At 30.3% G+C, this 20,364-nt stretch overlaps 1 protein-coding gene across 5 annotated transcripts in view; it reads right to left on the bottom strand.

Moving 5' to 3' along the window:
* LOC128186104 (E3 ubiquitin-protein ligase RNF213-like) overlaps positions 1-18,734 on the bottom strand; it is a 166,975-nt gene extending 148,241 nt beyond the window's left edge. For 3 of the 5 annotated variants that reach the window (XM_052855834.1, XM_052855835.1, XM_052855833.1), the window contains exons 1-15: positions 18,564-18,734; positions 14,977-15,113; positions 12,865-13,670; positions 12,607-12,752; positions 10,046-10,242; positions 9,295-9,590; positions 8,838-9,094; positions 8,117-8,353; positions 7,623-7,806; positions 6,928-7,010; positions 6,601-6,844; positions 6,397-6,501; positions 6,009-6,125; positions 1,612-1,798; positions 1,126-1,446 (exon numbers count right to left, since the gene is read on the bottom strand). In XM_052855834.1, the coding sequence (XP_052711794.1) occupies positions 1,126-1,446; positions 1,612-1,798; positions 6,009-6,125; positions 6,397-6,501; positions 6,601-6,844; positions 6,928-7,010; positions 7,623-7,806; positions 8,117-8,353; positions 8,838-9,094; positions 9,295-9,590; positions 10,046-10,242; positions 12,607-12,752; positions 12,865-13,670; positions 14,977-15,106 (3,310 nt within the window). In that variant the 5' untranslated portion in view covers positions 15,107-15,113; positions 18,564-18,734. The remainder of the gene's footprint in view (positions 1-1,125; positions 1,447-1,611; positions 1,799-6,008; positions 6,126-6,396; positions 6,502-6,600; positions 6,845-6,927; positions 7,011-7,622; positions 7,807-8,116; positions 8,354-8,837; positions 9,095-9,294; positions 9,591-10,045; positions 10,243-12,606; positions 12,753-12,864; positions 13,671-14,976; positions 15,114-18,563) is intronic. The other 2 variants (XM_052855832.1, XM_052855831.1) reach the window with 1 other exon arrangement.
* Between the last annotated feature and the right edge of the window lie 1,630 nt (positions 18,735-20,364).

The raw sequence follows: 20,364 nt of genomic DNA, 5'->3' as shown, positions 1-20,364 counted from the left end.
ATTAAACCAATGTTGACAAAAACATGGCATGAGCTTTGTTTACATTTCAAAGAATTATGAGCTCTGAATCTTGCTAATAACTCTACGACAGGCACTCATTTTGAATTACCTTTAGAAATGCATTTATAAAACATTGTTAAGAACAACAAAAAGAGAAAAATAAAATTTGACTGCCCCAATATCATAATGATATTAACCAATTACACTTAAGTATAAGCTGTTATTTATTTTTTATTTTTTGGTTTATGTATATTTAAATGTTGCCTATTTCATTTAAGTGAAAACGTATCCTAATTGTACACGATATTGAATAAATATAAAGGTTGACGATGTTGCTTTAAAAAAATGAAAGAATTTTTTCAATGTAAATAATAGGACTTTTTCGTGGATTATTTATTTCAAGAATTATCATACAAAAATTCCTTTCCAAAGTTTAATTCCTGAGAATCATATTTTTGGCAGGATAAAACTATCATATTATACCTGCATATTTTTTAAAACAGCTAACTTTCATATAAGGACTATATACGATATTGGCCTAAAATGGCCCCCTAAAATGAACATCATCATTTGACTGTAATTCTTTTTCTTTGTACAGATATATATGTGATGTTTTTACATAATGTTCATTTTGATTCAACTGCCCACAGTTTAGAAATATGACATCGTAAAGACAACCTTTTCCCGCCATTATGGCATTTTTAGCATAAAACAGCTTGTTTTTAAGTAGCTTTTCTTTTATAAAACATAGAGCGCATGCTTGAGCAAACAAAGTATTTTAACCAGAGATGTATCTAGCCAAGACTAATTAGTGACAAAAAGTTTTCCTTGTTCAAGCATGCGCTCTATTTCCCATTCATAAAAAGATGTCAATTTTGGACTAATTTTGATTAAATTATAGAGATAGCGTCATTTCTGACGTCATATAATGCCAGTGAGTGCAAATAAATCAAATAATTAGGTGAAAAATATATTTAACATCAACTCTTCTAAAATATAACATAACATTTTATTGTATTCGAAACACTTTACAAAATGGCGAATTATGGGGGCCAAATTCAACTTATATCATACATAGTTCTTTGAAATCATTTTGAAAGACGGCAGTTGTATTTGTTTACTTACTTTCACTTATTTCTTTGAAGAAAAACTGCAGTTTCTGAACAGTAGTTATAACCTCCTGTAACCTTTTTAAATCTTTTTCTCGGCACAAAACAATATTTTTCAATGCCGATGATGTCAAAGGAAGACTTGTTTCCTTGTACTTCTCAAATACTTGTGCAACTGCAAGAAATGTATCCTTCTTTGCAGTAATTAACTCCAGCATTTTAATTTCCACTGTATTCCTGAGAAGGTTTTGAAACAATAATCCCATTAGTGTTACAGATCTAGATAGATAACGTCGAGCAGATTGATCCATGCCTGCAATAACAACTTTTTCCAAAACTGAAAAAAACAATATGTAAAATTTCAACAAATTATGTAAAAAAAATATTATGGGAATTAAAATAACAAGGAAAAGCAAGTGTAAAAATGCAAGTTAAGCAAAGCAAAATTGTTTTTACCATTCCAATTAGAAATCAAGAAAAGGCGATAAATCGCGATACTTACTAAATGCTTCTACACACTTTGGGTAAATGGAGGAAGACAATGCCCGGTATATGATTTCATTATCCGATAATTCTATCGATGCATTCAAATTCATATACCACAGTTGTGAAAATAATTTTGACAGTAATTCCGAATTACTATCCAAATACAAAAAGCCATCCATTAAAAAGGTATAACTTTTCGGGTCCTAAAAATATAGTAAAAAAGACCTGTAGACAGTTCAGTTACAACTTGTCAATCTGTAATTTAAATTCAGGTAGAATAGGGACAATACAAGATATTAACAACAAAAATTAAAAAACAAATGATCCACGATGATTAACTTTTTTTTTCCGAAATTTACAAATATCGAAATATCGAGATATCGAAAAATGTCGAAAAAAAAAATTCAATGCACCGAAACTTATTAAAAGAATTACATATACAATAGTGCCAATTTTATGGTAGGGATAAAAGGAGCATAAAGAAAATCGGGTTTAAAGATCTTTTTCATCGTACAATTCATTTCACATAGATTTCCTATTAGCATGGAGTAAATAAATATTCGGAACAATTTCTACTTTATTATCAAAAAAGTACATTGCGATAAACAATAAGAACTGAAGCATTTAATTTGTAAGCTAGTCTATATACTATAATATAATTTTTAATTACAGATCATAGCAATAAATCTTTTGCACAACACTGGAGTTTAGGAGTCAAGGTTTTCATATTCTTTGTGGACTCCTTCCTTTTTATTCTACATATGTACTTAGTTTATATCTAAGATGCTTAATAATAGAGAAAAAGCTTTGTACATAATCCAATTAATAGATAAAAGATAACAGACCATTTCTGCAAGAAAGTGTTCAAACTGTTAAGTTTTTCGTATTTGTTTACATTGTATTTCAGACCTTTAGAATAAAAACTTAAGAGATTTGAAACCATTCACAGAAACACAAGTATTTTGAGAACGAACCTTGTAGACAAAATGGATTTGCACTAGTATCAACATAGTATTAAATAATTGTAGATTCTTAATAAATATCTTTGACCTAAAAAGACTACTAAAAAAGTGCAAGAATATTTAATAATGAGGCATTCCCAAATTAAATGATACTTTGATTTTTCTAGTCCTGGGGGTCAAATAATTGGTAAAAATGACGTCTTTTTAAAAGACCCGGTTTCCTAAACTCCTCTTACAATTTCAACAGTAGACAAATCATCTCTTGGAATAACAGTATGATTTGGGTGTCTTTAAGATGCGCAATAAGGTTACGAAAATTTTAATTTTATCCTTGGGGGCCATTAAGTGGCTGAGAAATGACGTCTTTTGTGTTTTACAAAAAGCCTGGTTTTAAAAACATCAACATTTATTGCAGTAGCCAAATGATCTACTAGAATATGATCTGGTATCATGTTAATGTGCAATCAGGTTTCAAAATGTTTTTCTATCCTGGGGGTCGGAGGCAACAAAAAATTATGTTTTGGGGGGGGGGGGGGGGGTTGCAAAAAAAAAATTCTAAATAGACAAATCATCTTTTGAAATATATATGGGGGTTACTTTTTATTTATTTTTATTTATTTTAATTTATTTTCATCCAGGGGGTCAATGATGCTAAACATGACGTTTATTTCTAAGGAAATCATGGTTCTCAAAATTTCACAATAAACAAAGTATCTCTTGAAATATGAATGGGGTTGTCTTAAAGATGTGAAATTAGGTTTCTGAATTTTAATTTTCAACGTAGGGGTTAATTAGATGCTAAAAAATGTCTTTAAAAACCCCTAGTTACCATAATTCCTTTTACGTTTTACACAGCAGGCAAATCAACTTTTGATTTGGGGTGTTGACGTGTAATAGGGCTTCATATTGTACTAAAGGGGATGTGCGGCTATCTTGTACATTTGAGGATAAGAATGTATTGTTGTTTCTCAACAAATGGTTGTAGAGAGGACACCAATTAATTCCTTCATATTTTTCAAATTATTGAGTCTTCAAAATAAGTCTGTAGCTGCGCAGTTCGACAGCTGTTTTAAAATATTGAAAAGGCATTGACCTGTTCTTGTATGCATAATTTACATGTAAAACAACATGCAGAATCTCATACTTATTGCTTGTATATCTTTTGGCAACAATTTTGGTCAGTTTCGGGCGTAAACGATCCAGTTCTATAAATGTTTACATTTTAACCTCAAATGTACAAGATGACCGCATATTCCCCGTAATCTTTCATCTTGGGGATTTTTAAACTTTTAAATAAAAGGGCGTTTTTTCTTGAAATAGGGACAAAAACTTACATTAACACCTTTAAAACTAATTTGGTTTGTGGTCTAAAAAATTCTATAAACTGGTAAAAATATTAATTTCCTTTAAAGAAAATTTACGCTTTGGATTTTTACACTTTGAAGTTTAATTTTCTCCCTAAGGGATCAATAACTAATATTCAAGTTAAACTTATTAACAATAGATGGTTTTAATTTAATATTTATCTTCCATCTCCATCAAATCTGGATATATTAGAAACAAGAATATAAATGGTTAAGTGGTGTTTTAACGATTTTTCAGTTGGTATTTTCCTGTTTAATGCGGATAAAAAAATCCCATAAAATATTGGCCTACATAACATTTGATGCTTAATTAGACATTAAGAACAAATATATATGGGATGCATGGTTTTGAAGATATTTGGTCATTGTGGTTGGATGACTCCAAGGACAGGGGTCACATCTTTTAAACATATATCTTAACATGATCAGCAGAATTGGACAGAATGATCACTATAAGACATTTGTAGAGTGAGACTCTGATTAAATGTAAATAGTTACAAAAGACATCTACACAATAACAGTTATCCTTGGTCAACAAAATACATATAACTAATACAGTTTGTCAATGATTTACAACAATAAGGAATTATCATACTAGACTTATTTTTGCCCAGACTAAAATTTGCCCCAAACTCAAAAATGAAATAATGTGTTCAGCAAATTTCAACTATCAAACAATGCATTAGTCAATATTATGTAGATAATTATGACCCAAAATAATTTAAATGCCAAATCAATATCTCGTTAAACTTTAACCAATCTTTGTTGATCATTTTTATGCATAGCCTTTTAAGACAATCAATCTTGAAAACTTGAAAAAAATATCGATAATATATCATATTTAAAAATTTCTATATTTTCAAAATGATTAATCAGTCAAAATAAGTTACAAATAACCGATTGGCAAATCTGCAATTGATTGACATCCAGAGTATAATATCATATACATATATTTGTGAAACTTCTCTGTTTTCAAGATTAGGGTGCATGTATTTTTCCAAGTAGGCGTATTTTTTTTCTTTTTATATTTAGGAGGTTATAAGACCAAGAATCATTTTTTCACTGCGCTCAAAAGTCACATTATATTAGGGATGAATTTAGGATATACTCTAATTTCAACACATATGTATCCTAGTTCCAAGTTAAAAGAAAAACATGCGTCAAAATGTACAGCGCATTTAACATTACTTTTTATACTAGAATTGAAAATATTTTCGATTTTGGTCAAAAATTATCTTTTCGATTTTAATGTTTACAATGCTTCAGTAAGCCATTTTTAATAGGCAACCAAAATTTGAGTGTCATTCGATGAGTTATAAGCGAATAACAGAGCTTGCAATTCTTCGCTTTGTTAACAAAGCGTTTGTTTACATTTTGAATGTTGAAGTGAAAATTCCGGTTTTAGACCTAAAATGAATGTGTTAATCGTTAGGAACTGTTTTTTATGCTTAAAATGAATATTTAGATAGACAAACCAGCTTTAAAAAGATAATTTCATTTGATCATTAGAAATGCATTCCTAAAGCATTGCAAATAATATAAACAGAAAAATAAAATTTGACCAAAATCGTGACCATGCCCCTTAAAGGTTCCAATATAGACTCCTTTATATGTTGTCATGGGGGTTATTTTTTCAACATTAAACCGGAAAATGTTATGTAAAGAAATTATACGCATTGTGTATCAAAGATATGCACTCGAATGGTGAAATTTTACTTTTTGGGATTCGGGGCCAGTTAAGGGGTGTCTTTAAAAACTATACACACATTTTGTTTTACAATCATTAACAGCTACAGTATCTAATTGATAAAAATGGTGTCTCATTTGCATTTGGTAAATAATTTAGCGTTAAAATTTGGTCATTAAGAAGGATGGGTAGTAAACAAGTTACCCATCAGATCTCCCTTAAAAACCTCGTTATAATTTGTTAAGCTTAAACTATTATTTTATAAAGGAATTGAAGTTTGTTTTTTAATTCAAGTATTTTCTTATAGCTTTATACAAAGCTTTTCTATTAAAAGAGATCGATACATCCTACAAATAGCCACGAACATCCAGCCCTTAACCTTACTTAGCGTCATAGTTACCTGTAGGATTTCACTTATATTTTCCATGACAACTTCTTGCATCATGTTTTTCAGAGACTCATTCTGAAATTCCTCCGCAGATTTACTAAAGAATTCTAATCGGAGATGTGTACCCATCTATCAAAATCGAGATTTTCATTCAATTATTATCTGACTTTATCTTGAATCACAGTATAATGATTTCTGTAGGCTTTTGCCACACCTTTATGTTAAATTTGATAATTCTGATAAACTTTATAATACAAATTAGAGCTGGAATATATGTAAGAAAATTATCAGATTATTCATAGAAAGAGAAACGTTTTTACATTATCACATTTTGGATTGTCAAATATGTTTTATCCAATTATAAACATTAAAACCTAAAAGTTTATCATTAAATACTCACTGTTTCAAACTTTTCTCTAGCATACTTCAGACATTTTCTTTCAAACTCAACTGATAACTCATTTTTCTCTATACAGTTCAAAACTGATAGTGCAAAATCATAGATCTACAATACATATACAAAATTCAAAATCAGATTTCTTTTCTTTTCAATAAAAACAAAATTCCAAAAATGCCTTTTTACATCTATCTTGTCAATACCTACCGAGAAGTCCCTTCCAAGTTCGAATAAAAACTCGTCAAGAATAAGTATTGATCTTTGCAACAGAGACTTCACTTCATCAGACTCTTTGCTTAGTGTTTCCAACACAGCAAGCGATAACATGTGAGAATGAAAGAGAGAAACTAAAGTTCTCTTGTCCCTCATACGCCTGGTAATTCCAGTTGACAGAATTGCCACGCACTTTGCCTCTTGAATCTTAAATTTGTCATTGACCTCATTCCAATCTCTAAAAGTGGTAAAAACGAGTTACAAAAAAATCATTATGAAGATTGCCCTTGCTTCCTTAAGTTCTTCAGATTTTTTTCATACCTCTTGGATACCACAGATAACTGATTTAGTTGTCCTTTAAGTATTCCAAAGACAGTCTTTATGCAGTTTTGCAGCTTGTCCATCTAAAAATGTAAAGAACATCATAACAATTAAACAATGGTGGTAATGCCTTTTTTTGTCAAAAAACTATAAATAACTATAAAACATTGTAAAAGTACGATACTGGAACTTGAATCAATAAAGGTTAATTCACATCACTGAATTATCTACTCTCTGTTTCAAAATTGAGATTACATTTATTAATTTAGTTGTGATAGGCAAAATATACCGACCATCATTAAATAATGCAGTGCTTCTTAAGGGGAAATTAAAAGAAACAGACAAGGGTAAATAGTTTATGGTAAAACAATAACAAAAATTACACATTAAAAAACAAAGTAATGTGTAATTATCATTATGAGGCTTGTACAACTCTCTCTCTCTCTCTCTCTCTCTCTCTCTCTCTCTCTGTGTGTGCATGAAAAATACCCAAGATTTAATCTATACATTTCTATATTTCTTTATAAACATTAACTCTCAAAGTTTTAGAGATATTATCCCATTCATATGAGTTTCTAAAGTTTTTAACATTGTCGATATAAGAGGAGTTCAGTCATACATGTAGTGTGTGTTGTATGATAAAAATTTTAAGCGATCTATAAGACTAACTAATTGAACCCTAACATCAACCTTACCTCTTGGTGGTAACAGTTTTCGAAGTAATGATGCAAAGTTGCCAATTTGATTTCTATCAAAATGTTTTCCTCACTCATAACCATATCTAGATCATCTAATTTCAGGCATGCCATGAAAGATCTTTGTGTTTTTGTATCTAACTTGAAAATTGGTTTCATCCACTTCATGAGGTCTGAAGGGGGTCTACAAATTTCCACAACAGAAGAAAATGAAAATATGTTTTAGCTTTTGTGTTCTTGTCCCCTAATGGACGTTATACCCAACACCCCAAAAAAGATAGAAATAGGTTTATCAATAAAAGAGTTCAACAGTTACATTTTATCTATACAAGAAAGAGTTACTTTTATATCATTCTTATGATTCAATAATTGGTAAGACAAGATTTGGTAAATGTGCTGAATGCAAACCATCTAATAAATTGTTCGTAGCAACATTACTCTCCAACATGTAAAAGGGAAACATAATCACACTCTTTTTTTAAATGTCAAATTACCTTAACCATTTATGAGTTTTTAATTCCTCTTTTTCTTGTTCAAAATCACGAGCTAACCACCATTCTTTTGTTTTATCTTCAAATTTTGCATAGTCAAGCTCCGCAAATGGATGTAAAGATCCCCCAAGGAAATGAACAATGGGCAAACACATCATCCATGAAGGGTTTCTTTCCGTTGGAAATTCTGTTTTCCTTGCCGACGCCTTTAGAAATGTAATTAAACACCTTCTAATCTTCCTGAAATGAAAAGTAAAGAGCATAGAATCGCCGCAAAATTCATAAAGAGAAACTCATGGTGTGACATAAACCTCTTAAATGTATGTTGATAAATATATATATATATATATATATATATATATATATATATATATATATATATATATATATATATATATATATATAGCATAAACAAATATTTCTAAATGACCAAGACTGCTTTAATATTTTTCTAAAAATATTGCCCCATGCATATTACTGAGAATAGTGCTTAGTATTTGTTTAAAAAAATTGATTCCAGTTTCGAATACTTTTTTGTGTATTATAAAATAAAGATGAAACTTCCTTGATATATTATGCTATTAACAATTTCATAGATATTTACCTCCACAACACAAACCATAAACTTAGATAGATGATTAATCAATACTAGACACCTCTAACTTCTATTAATTTATTACAACGTAATTTCCTGATTTAAAAAAAGAAGAAAAAAGAACATTACTCTCTCGTTGATGGTTCTAAGCAAGTTTCCAAAAAGTCAAGCTGTGAGCACTGATTATTGTCTGTATCTGGTGAGAGCAAAAGAGAATGATGGAGAATTTCTACTGTTCTTAAAAGAAGAACATCCATGTGAAACTTCAGGTCTTCAAGAAGTTTGACTATCATCAGGGCTTTCAGCAGTCTTCCATTTTCATCCATTTTATTTTCCTGACTGTCTAGTGCTTCAATGGCATTTCTCAAATGATCTTCCATGACAAACTGAAGCATGTAATTTTAAATTATTTCAGATGGAAATTTAAATCAATGAAGATAGTAGGTCAAATCATATATTTATTTTAAATTTGAACGTGTAGTATTTTCTCCCATGATCGTTTTAAGAGCATTTGACTTTTACGCTATAAACTGCAGTGTTGATGTATTTTGAAGGATAAGATAGAGTAATGTCGAAAACAATCAACCTCTTGCCATATTCCATGTCCAACTTGTTGTCTGTGTATCAAGAAATGATCTTTTACACCGCCTTGAAAAACTTCAATATATTCTGTCATTTTGGTAAAGATTGTTGAAGGGTCTTGGTTCGGATTTTTCAAAACACCGCAAATATTTGGTAGGTATTGTTTTAATGCATATATGCCATCTTTTTTCATTACTTCAATCATATTTGAATTTGACATTCCAAGTGTGTCTTTGAAAAAATTGACTACAAATCCTACTTTCTTTGCATAGATGAACCCATCGAACTGTTGATAAGAATCTACAATATAAGTATGATATTTATAGAGCAGTCATAAAGCAGCTGTTTTGTTATATCCAGGAATGTTGGATAATCATTTGAAATGTAAAAAGAATATAAATAAAAGTGTGTCAATACATAAAAATAAAGCTTCCCAAAAACAATGTAATCAATACAATTGACATCTAAAAATAAAGTAAAAAACACATATATGATTTGGTGGTTTGTTTCTTGGGGGTGTTTTTTTTTTGGGGGGGGGGTCAAAAACATAAAAAATTCTTTCATAAATTTACAGATCCTCAAGATGATGCTGACAACATTAGTAGAATGGTATGGTCTACTTCTAATTATATACACGTATGTAAATACTATGTATATAATTATATGATATTTATAGAATCAACAAATGTTTAAAACATGAACATTCCATAATCAATTTATTTACTATATCATGGATATTTTCAAATCCCAATTACCTAGGCCTGCTGGAATTGTCAACTTTCGAAAACCGTTGTTATAAGGGTAGTAATGTCGAAAAAGAAACTCATTTTCTGGAGATTTACTTCCTTTCCTGAAAAAGCAGTATCTGTAAGACAGACCATCGTTTTTTAGAAGATCTTTTTCCAGTTCTACTTCTGCAAACACTTGAATTCCATTTTTATCCTTCTTATTTCTGCAACAAATAATATCAAGTGTAAAGGATTGTAAACGCTAAGAATTTCTGAAACTATTGTTTTCCATTAAGAAAGTTATATTTACAATACAATTTATATCAATCCATATCTGCTTGCCAATGAAAGGCATCAATTAAACAGGAATTATCTGCTTCATTTTACAGAAGAAAGAATGAGCTAATATAGAAAAGAGGTGATCAAATGTGAAACATTATCAAAAGAATATCTTACGGTCGGTACATTTACGATACGTACATTCTAAGTCCATGCACGGAAAAAACTAACTACGCTATCAGCGTGAATTTATCAAACTGAGTGTCAAAGTATATTATATTGACATGCACTCTTTAAAAATATATCAATAAACAGAGTATATTGTTTACAATTGCAAATGTTACCTAGGGTCTCTCTCAAGTCTTAATTTTGTATAAAATCTAATAAGATTTATTAATTTACACATTACATAGTCAAACATCAATGGTACAAAAAGTACTATAATCATTCCTGTCCGAGAAAATACAAAATAATTTGAGAGTTATTTAAATTAAGCAATAGGACATAATAGGACGGGTAAGGATTTTTGTCGTTTAAAGAATCTAGAACCAGAATCTAAAATTGTCTAGGATTCAGTACTTGGACCAAATAAATGTTATGCATATGTCCAGTATCTTTTATTTTAGTCTGTGGATTATAAGTTGTTGGAAACTCATTAACTGTTTGTTCATATACAATATGACATGCAAATTATCAATCATATCGAATAAAAGAAATCTTAAAAAAAAAAACCTTGGGTAACAAAATTCTGTTACGTGGATGGATACATATATATGTATCTATTATCAGACTACTAGTATTTGAATATGATGTTAAAACCACGTGTTCTCGATTCTCAAAGGCAGACATGTAAAAGGTTGGAAAAAATTGACGTTGACGCTGCGACATTAGTTGCTGGTTGAGCAATTAATATTTCAAGATAAGCAGTGTGTCCAGAAACAACAAGGAGCCTTCGGAATACAGATACAATTAAGTAGAAACAATTCACATACAAAATATGGTTCCAGTTATAATGCGCATCATCTAAGGATATTCAACAAGTACTTCCCCATACTACAGGTTAGAATATTTCAACAAGTCATTTAGTTTTCACCTGATACGGTTTTTGACGAACCTTAAAATTGATTCAATGAAGATAGAGTAAAGAAAATACAGTTTAGTGCTACAATTAACTTATCTTATTAATTTTTTTTCTGGGGAGGGGGGTTGTGTTGTGTCAAAAACAGTGGAACTGACATCTTAGGAATAGACACTTCTACTTTTGTTTAGTACCAAACTGTTAGTGGGGGTTATTCTATACAAGTAAAGCTTTGAAGAATATAGAAACATGTTTCATAGTTTTTGAGATACTTGATGTTAAAAATTTCACCCTTTTTGGATTAAATGTTGAGTAAAATATTCCATATAAAACCCCATGGATTTTTTTGAAAACTTCCTGGATCAGAAATGTGAGGTTTAAACCTAAATGTTTTTATGAGTTACAGTTTAGGCTTTTAATCCCAAAAAAGATTTTGTGGGATTTCCTATATAATATTTGGCCTAAAAAAAAAACCTCCAGTGCAGAGAGCATATAAAGTGGTGTAATTTTAACCAATTCTAGCACATAAATTCTCAATGATAAATTACAGGAGATTGATTTATAAATGTTTGCATTAGTTCAATGTTTTAAGATTATCTCCAATTTCCATTGAATGACAATCCATAGATGTTGGCATTGTCTTCCATGCAGCGGTTTAAGAGCAGTTATGCTTACAAACTGTTTATTACTATATTCAATATGAGGCAAAAAGTCTAAGTTAAAAAAAAACAGGGCTGACGGACGGACTCACTGAAAGACTGACGGTCCAGTAAATACATTATACCTCTTGCAACTTCACTTCGTGGGGTATAATAAATGAATCATAAGGCTAATATTTTTCATGAGAATCATATTATATATATGGTGTTTTTTTAATTGAATTTGAATATTTGGAATCAAAAGTTTTTATGTATCTTCATGCATGTATACTCAATTTTACGAAATGTAAAGGTAGAATTAAATGCATGCATTAAAGTTATTAAAATTGTGTTATTAACAATTGTCTTTTAGTAAATAAAATGTATTTGATTCAATACAGTTGTTGACAAATATGATAACAATGTTTAATAAATAACAAAGTTGTTCTCTGTTATTAACCTCCCACTAAGCAAATAAATGAAATGCTTATTACAAATCTAGAGAGAATGATTTGAATTTAATTAAATCAAAATAAGTTTTCTCTATCTTCATTTGATAATTAAAAAGATGAAATTAAAAAATTATAAAATACTTCTTTGTTCCGATAAACTTCATAAGTCCTTCCTTTTTGGGATTCCAATCATCCCGTTTAGGACCAAATACAACATAAAGTTCATCATTCTTTGGATTGAAATTAACAGTTGGTGCTAGGAAGGCATGAAAAGAAACTCTCACTGTCTATAAAGAAATTGTTTTAAAAATGTTAAAATTAAATATTCTATATAAAAAGCAATTTACACAATTTCATTTGATAAAAAGGGTTTTAAAATAAAGAATAGTCATATGATACCTTTTTTGTTTGATTTTCTTCGGAACTACCAGAGTGTTTACCAGTTACATCTGAAGTCTGCGCCTTTTGACCAGGGTTCTGGTTTTGAACTGTATACTCTTGGCTGACAACCATATCCTTGGTGGAAGATGCTCCTTCTGCAGAGGATCTCAACAATTGGTCAGAATCAATGCCTTGTCCTTCCTCCTGCTGACAATCTCCATCTTCTAATTTTCCATTTTCCAAATCTCTCTTCTTCCTTTCAACTTCGTCTTTCTTTTCCTTATTCTTTTCTGTATTGTTTCCATCTCCATCACATTTTCTATCTTTCTCACTAGCTTTGTCATATTTTTCTGTTCCTCCTCCCAATCCATCATCTTTTGTACATTCTTTTTCATTTCTTCCTCCCATTGTTTCCTTTTTTTCTCCAATGCTTTCCCTCGTTTTTTCATGGTCTTTATCTTTTATATCTACCTTCTCATCTGTATCCTTACCACTTTCTTTTTTAATCTCTTTACTTTTTGATCCTCCACCTTTATCCTCCTCTTCTTTTTTACGTTTTCGGTTTCCGTTTTCTCCTCCTTCCTTTCTTTCTCCCCCTCTTCCTTCACTTTCTAAACCTTCTGCATTGTTATCTTCTTTAGCTTTGGTATCTTTCACCTGATTTTCTATTTTATCTACTTTACTTTTTTCAGCTTGTTCATTTTCATTTCTGTCTGTTGTTTCTGTACATCTGTTTGATGGAAGATCTTCACTCTGAGTCACAGGATTTCCACTCTCTGATTTGATGCTAGAGCTTGTATCTCCATCGCTGTTTAAATGCTCTTCTGAAAATTTGATAAATGTTCCTTGAATAGACATATTCATATACAGAATTTTATCACAGAATGGTATTAACAATCTTACTGTATGTTTAGCTGACACATGCGTAAATACATTGTATATTACATTATTTAAATAATTTTCATTAAGGATTACGTTTACTCAGATTGAAAAAAAAATTAAACTGATGATGATGAAAAACCATCTATTGTGTGTTATAGACCTTTAATTGTAGTGTATTGTTCAGTTAAAAAAATAGGTCAATGACCTACTTTAGGAGTTAATGCCATTGAATATATTTTTATGATTTAAGAAAAATCACTAAAAATTTTATACTGCGATTGAGATTTTCTTAATTGTAAAAATAATACAAATGGCTAAACACTTTTAAAAATGAAATACAGTTTATGAATGGCAGTGGCACTAAATAGATACAAAGCATTAAGCTTTTATTGACAATTTTTATAAATATTCCAGTCCGAATTTCCTCTATCAAATTTTCAAATCCCTTTCTATTTTTATTCAATTTAACAAAAAATTGAATGTGATAATACTAAAACATTTAAAGTATTTAACTAATTACTTTGATCTTATTCTGCTGGTATATAACTTATATTAGGTCAACGATCAGATTTTTGAGATATGATATCTTTTATCGTTTTTAAGCATTTTTCAATATTTTTGTAGTGTGTGTCATATACGATTATCGAAATGAAAAAGTGAGATAAAACCTACAGAAAATATGCCAAATTATATTGACTAACAAATCAAATCTTAACTCTTAATATTATAGTACAGCCAAAACTAGTAATATTTCAGTAAAAAACAAAATTTGAAAAATTTTGTCCAAAATTCCTCTGTTTTGCTTAAAGTCTAATTTTGTTTAAGCTTAATTCAATAATAAAGTAAAACTATCGAATGTTGTGTCAATAATTATTCATTTCGATAATACTTTATGTGTTTAAAACAAATTTTACTCATGACATTCAACTCTATAGCAATCCGAATTTGAGGACTCAAACCCTGAGTAAAAAACGTCCTTAAAAGCATATTTGCATTATAAATGATGATTGGGTTTTATCTGAAATAAAAATTCAACTATATATTTTTTGTAAAAGTATATTTACGTTTTTATCAATCTTATTTGAAGTTCAACATATCAAACATTTGCATGGCTACCATGCTTTGTGTTTCAGTTGTAATTTACGAAATAATTGATTTTTCAGAAAAAAGATTTGAACATCAATTTAGCTTTTGTTGCTTAAGAAATAATCTAATTTCTATTTTCATCAAAAGCAAATGTCTGTTTACCTGTTTTAAATAGTGTCTGATCTACTTGCACGCCACATATTGGACACAAATTGAATTGAGGAAATAGAGGACATCCACACAGATTTCCATCTTGTTTCTTTGTAGGGCATGGAACGTTTTTTCCTTCCATTGAAAATCTACGAAACATTTATTACAAGTCATTGCTTATACATTCCTTTTTTTTTTAAACGTGTGTGTGTATGTATGTATGTATTATGTACATGTATGTACATTTTACACATACACCCGCACAAGCGATAAATAAACAGTGTAATGTCAATTAGTTATATACAACAATATTCATTGTTTATATAATATTATGCTCTTTTTGCATATATATGTACATCTTTACACTAACTTACACATACACACGACACATTGTTACAGTTGTTTGAATACAATATTATCTTAATTCTTTTACTTATTTATTATCACAATGCATGAATTGCTGTAAAGGGACATGGTCACAAATTTGGTCAAATACTATTTTTCCAAATTCATGTTTACAATGCTTCAGTAAGGCATTTTTAATAGGCAGCCAAAATTTGAGTGTTATTCATTGAGTAATAAGAGTTTACAATGATTTACTATGTTTACAAAGATTTTGTTTACATTTTGAATGCTGAAGTAAAAAGTAAAAAAGTTAGACCTAAAATGAATGTGTTAAACGTAGGGAACTTTTTATTCATGCTTAAAATAAATAAGAAGATAGACAAATCAGCTTGAAAAAGATTTTTACTGGTATATTGAACCTATGTAAACAAAAACAGGGCCGGAGCCTAATTTCTGTCAATTTTTATCAAATTACATATATAAGAATAAAGATTGGAAGGTTAAATAACTTATATTTAAATTCATATTTTGATTTGTAAATGAATTCATCAATTTTCTTGCAATAGAAGTTAATTCATATTTATAAAAGGAGCTCCTTATTTTTCTTATGAAATTCGAGCTGAATATTCATTCCTAAAGAATTAAACAAAACATCACCAATATTTGGTGGTTCCCCCCTTTAAAAAATAAGCTTGTTTCCTCATATGATAACAAATGAAATGTATGAAGATTATACATATATATAAGGATATTATATAAATGGAATAATTAATCATTCTTTGAATATTATAAGGTGGTCAATTACGGTCGGGGTTATCTAGTCCAATAAAGCCCGAAGGTCTTTTGATTTGATCACTTCAAACCGTATATGCATGATCACCTTATAATATTCAAAGAATGATTCCTTGTCACTTATATTTATATAATGCTATATTTCAATTGAATGTCAATAAAACTATTCACATTTTTATATCATTTTTATTTCCTATTTCCTATTCATGTAATTACGCAGACTCCGCTTGTACCCTTACAGTACGTCATTGGCGTCATTTATAAACTGTATTAGACTTTACGTCACAAAATGGGTTCGTAGTGAATGGAAAATTTTGAATAGCATAAGTGATTTCAAATTAAGTATCCTGAAGATTCTTCTACACAAGTTACAGTTTTTTCCGGTCAAATGGTTTTTGAGAAGAACCCCCCCCCCCTCCATTGTGTCCCCATCCTACCCCAGGGGATCGTGATTTGAATAAATTTGAATATACACAATATGGGGATGCTTCAACACAAGTTACACATTTTCTGGCCAAATGGTTTTTGAGAAGCAGATCTTTAAAGATAGTCCTCTAAATACTCTCATGTAAAAATTCACCCCCCCCCCCCCCCCCCATTATGGTATGGTTCGTTCTGGAGAAGAAGATGACAACAACAATGACGACGACAGACATTAAACAAATTTTATTTTTAAAAAGTTTACATGAGCCTTCTAAACATCAATAAATATGAGGTTTTACATGTTGTTTTGTATGGTTTTACATGTATGGTTTGTATGCAAATTATGCATATAAAAACAAAACAATGCCTTTAATAATCGCATTTAACCGAGCAGCTGCAGGCTTATATTAAACAAATTTAAAGAAAATTGAGGTTGAAGCTTGCCTATTTAAGTTGTAGGCATAGCTGTGCCTCAAATTAAAGTACCCTATTCTTATCAGTTAGTACGAGATATATTTGCCTACGAAGGTACATTGAAGTTAAATTTTCACTGAAAAATTAACATATTTTTTTTATTAAAACCAATCATTTCTTGGACCCCTATTCTACTTCTAATCAAAGTACTGAAGTACTGAAAGCTGGGCACTTTTGGAGTGTCTTTATGCATATTGTGTAGTAAAATCTGAAAATAAATATCTCTCTCTCTCTCTCTCTCTCTCTCTCTCTCTCTCTCTCTCTCATGCTTTTATTGTGAGCAAATCGTCAGAAAGCAACCAAATTTTGTGAGCGGCTATAAACAAAATATGTCTGTCTAATAGAAAAAAGTTCAACAGTTGCTGCCTTGAATTTTGCAACAAGCGTTATATAGTCAATCCCCTTTTCTTCAACGCGCAGCAAAGTAGTTCATAGAAATTCATGCGCATTGCATGTGTCCAAAATGCATGGTCTTGTTAAACTAAAAAAGATAGACAATTCTCTCGAAATCAAATAAAAAAGAAACAAAATGCCAACACTTTTGACAAAACGTGACTCTTTGTGTAACTACTTGGTATAGCCGAAGCTTTTACTTTGACGCTGTTTAATTTTTTGTTTTCTTTTGAAGTTGTGCTATTTATAGTAACATTGGCGATTTGCCTGCCTACAGCCAGGACTCTGCTTGATTTACTCTAATTTATACATATAGAACTGAAAAAACAAACTTTGGGCTGGTGTAGAGATGTCTGTCGCATTCCACACAGATTGGTTTAAAGACATAGTTTTTTCTATTAAAATATAACGTATATTTGCCTTCATAGACACAGGAGTTCTAAGTATAGACTAGATGTATTTCTTGTTCTAAAAATAGAGGCCGCCCGATAAAAATAGGGTACCTTATTTCGAGACAATGCTTCATCATTATAAATGTGCAAGGTTCAACCTTTTCCTCATCAAATGCTTGTAGAGTGGACCCCAATGACCACCTATATTTTTCGGATTTTTAAAATCTGCAATTTATGTCTGCAGCTGCACAGTTTTACGTGATTTTAAAACAAAATGATTGTTCTGTACAAGCAATTGCGTACAAAACACGTAAAATCTCATATTTAATGTTTTTGTATCTTTTGACAGCAGTTTCGATCAGTGTTTTTCCATAAACAAATCAGTTTAAGAAATGTTTACATTTTGGTCCACATGTATGTATATACCAGTAAAAAATCTTTTTCGAGTTGATTTGTCTATTATCTTCCTTTTCATTTTAAGTATAAAGAAACAGTTTCTAACATTTATTTTATGTACGTCTAACACAAGAATTTTCACTTCAACGATTAAAATGTAAACAAAAGCTTTGTTTACGTAGCAAAAAATTGCAAGCTCTGTAACTCGCTCATTACTCGACGAATGACACTCAAATGTTGGTTGCGAGTGGCTCAATAATTTCCAAACGACCTTCGAATATCCCCACAGCTGTTTTGTCGGGGTTTTTATCACAAACTGCATGAAAAATGTTAACCTTTGTTCATAGAAATAAAGCTTAAATTAATTCAACGTTTTTAACTTACCTCTTAATAAGACTCCACCATTTACAAAACAGTTGTCTGACTACTGTTAATCAGCAAGTTACATAATATTTTCATGTCTGAGAGGTCTTCAAGGGGGCAAAATATTTCTTCCTTTACATCCAGTATTTTTAAATTATAAAGTAAAAAACTATTATTTTATATCTCATCCCATAATCAATCTATGTGTACTTGTGTCAAATCTTTATCGTAGCATTTTGTATATAATCTGTTCCAATTCTATGTTGAGAATATTTCCCAAAAGGATCCTTCCAAATGTTTCCCGTTCATTTTCTGAAATTGACGAAAATGAAAGTAGAAATTCGCTGAAGTCAGTTTAAAACGCGATTGGAATATTGCCATTACAAACTATCGATTGGGTTGTTTTTTTCTTTATCAACAAAGACACTACAGATGAGATATAGGCTATAATCCATGTTTAAATACAGTGCAGTAGCTAAATATATGCGTTTTGTCCACTATTGTATGTGTGTGTACCGGTACCACAGAGACTTGTGTAAAAAAAACCCATTAACAAAGTGAATATCTCGTAGGAAATCCTCAGTTACACACTATTTTAACGAATTTTTTTTTCTACACAAGTCCCTGTGGTACCGGTAAGTGGACGCGTGCGTCTGTTGGCCAACCGTGTAAAACTTGTATATAAACATGTCAATTTACCGTTGGCGCAATTAGATGACGATGGTACCTGTTGTAACAATAAACCCGGCGCGTTTACCAATGTTATACCCACAGGAGTCCAATGGAAACGTTCGTAATATTGATTACAGTTTTGTAAACATGTCAACCAAGAAACATCTTTTTACTTTCTAATTTATATATAACAACAACATTTTCATCATAAATTGCACCCTAATCATCATAGTTAAAGGGGGGAAAAGCTTTCTCAAAACTAATGTCTCAGTTTTTGCCGTCACAGAATAATATACAATTGACAAAAACATTGGTACCAATGACATGCCGTTGGTAGTTAATTTTACCAACAGCACCTTTTGTCTACCAACGGTAGAACTATGTGTATGATGAGCGCAAAATTTTTACAAAGAAAAATAATTCTGTCCGCGGGCACTGACAGTTAAACTGTATCAATTTGATAAATAATACTTCATCTTGCACGTATTTTAACCAAAGTTCATGATTTCATCATTTTATACAAAAAGTTCATCTGATTATCATTACTTCACATCAAGATGACATTTACGGGTTTCATTTGAAGTTTCTTTTGGTTAACAAATCAAGGAAAGCGATGGTTATCAATATCAATTTTTATAAAACTTCGCTAATATAATCGACTTCTAGCTTAATCTATTAGTATATGTAAAATTATTGGGTCTGTGTGTTTTCATGGAAAGCAGTAAATTTATTTTTGTTTGATCTGCTATATTCCCTTTATTAATCTTAATGTGGATATTTTATGAACGCAATATTAAAAAGTTTGTTTGGCTTCCCTGATAAAAATTTCTTTGTGTAACCCAGAGTCTTGTTGTTCATTTAAATTTTGCCGAAAACCGACAAAAATATTTTTAAAAATCAAGATTGAATTAAAAATTTGTTCAATGGAGTGGTGAACAGGTTAAGTGTGAAACTTATTGTTTAAACAAGGAAAACCGGGGTATATATACCAGTTTCTAATGTTTGTTGGTAATTAACAGTGCACTAATTAACCTGTTATTTCAAGTTTCCTAAGTGGTTTTGTTTTGGTTGGGTTTTTTTTTTTGGCAAAATCCAGATATTGATATTTTTGTGAAAGTTGTTTTACCATGACATAAAAAGTACAGAAATA

This window comes from Crassostrea angulata, chromosome 5 (assembly GCF_025612915.1).
Source record: "Crassostrea angulata isolate pt1a10 chromosome 5, ASM2561291v2, whole genome shotgun sequence".
NCBI lineage: Eukaryota > Metazoa > Mollusca > Bivalvia > Ostreida > Ostreidae > Magallana > Magallana angulata.
This window is presented reverse-complemented; position numbering and strand designations above follow the sequence as displayed.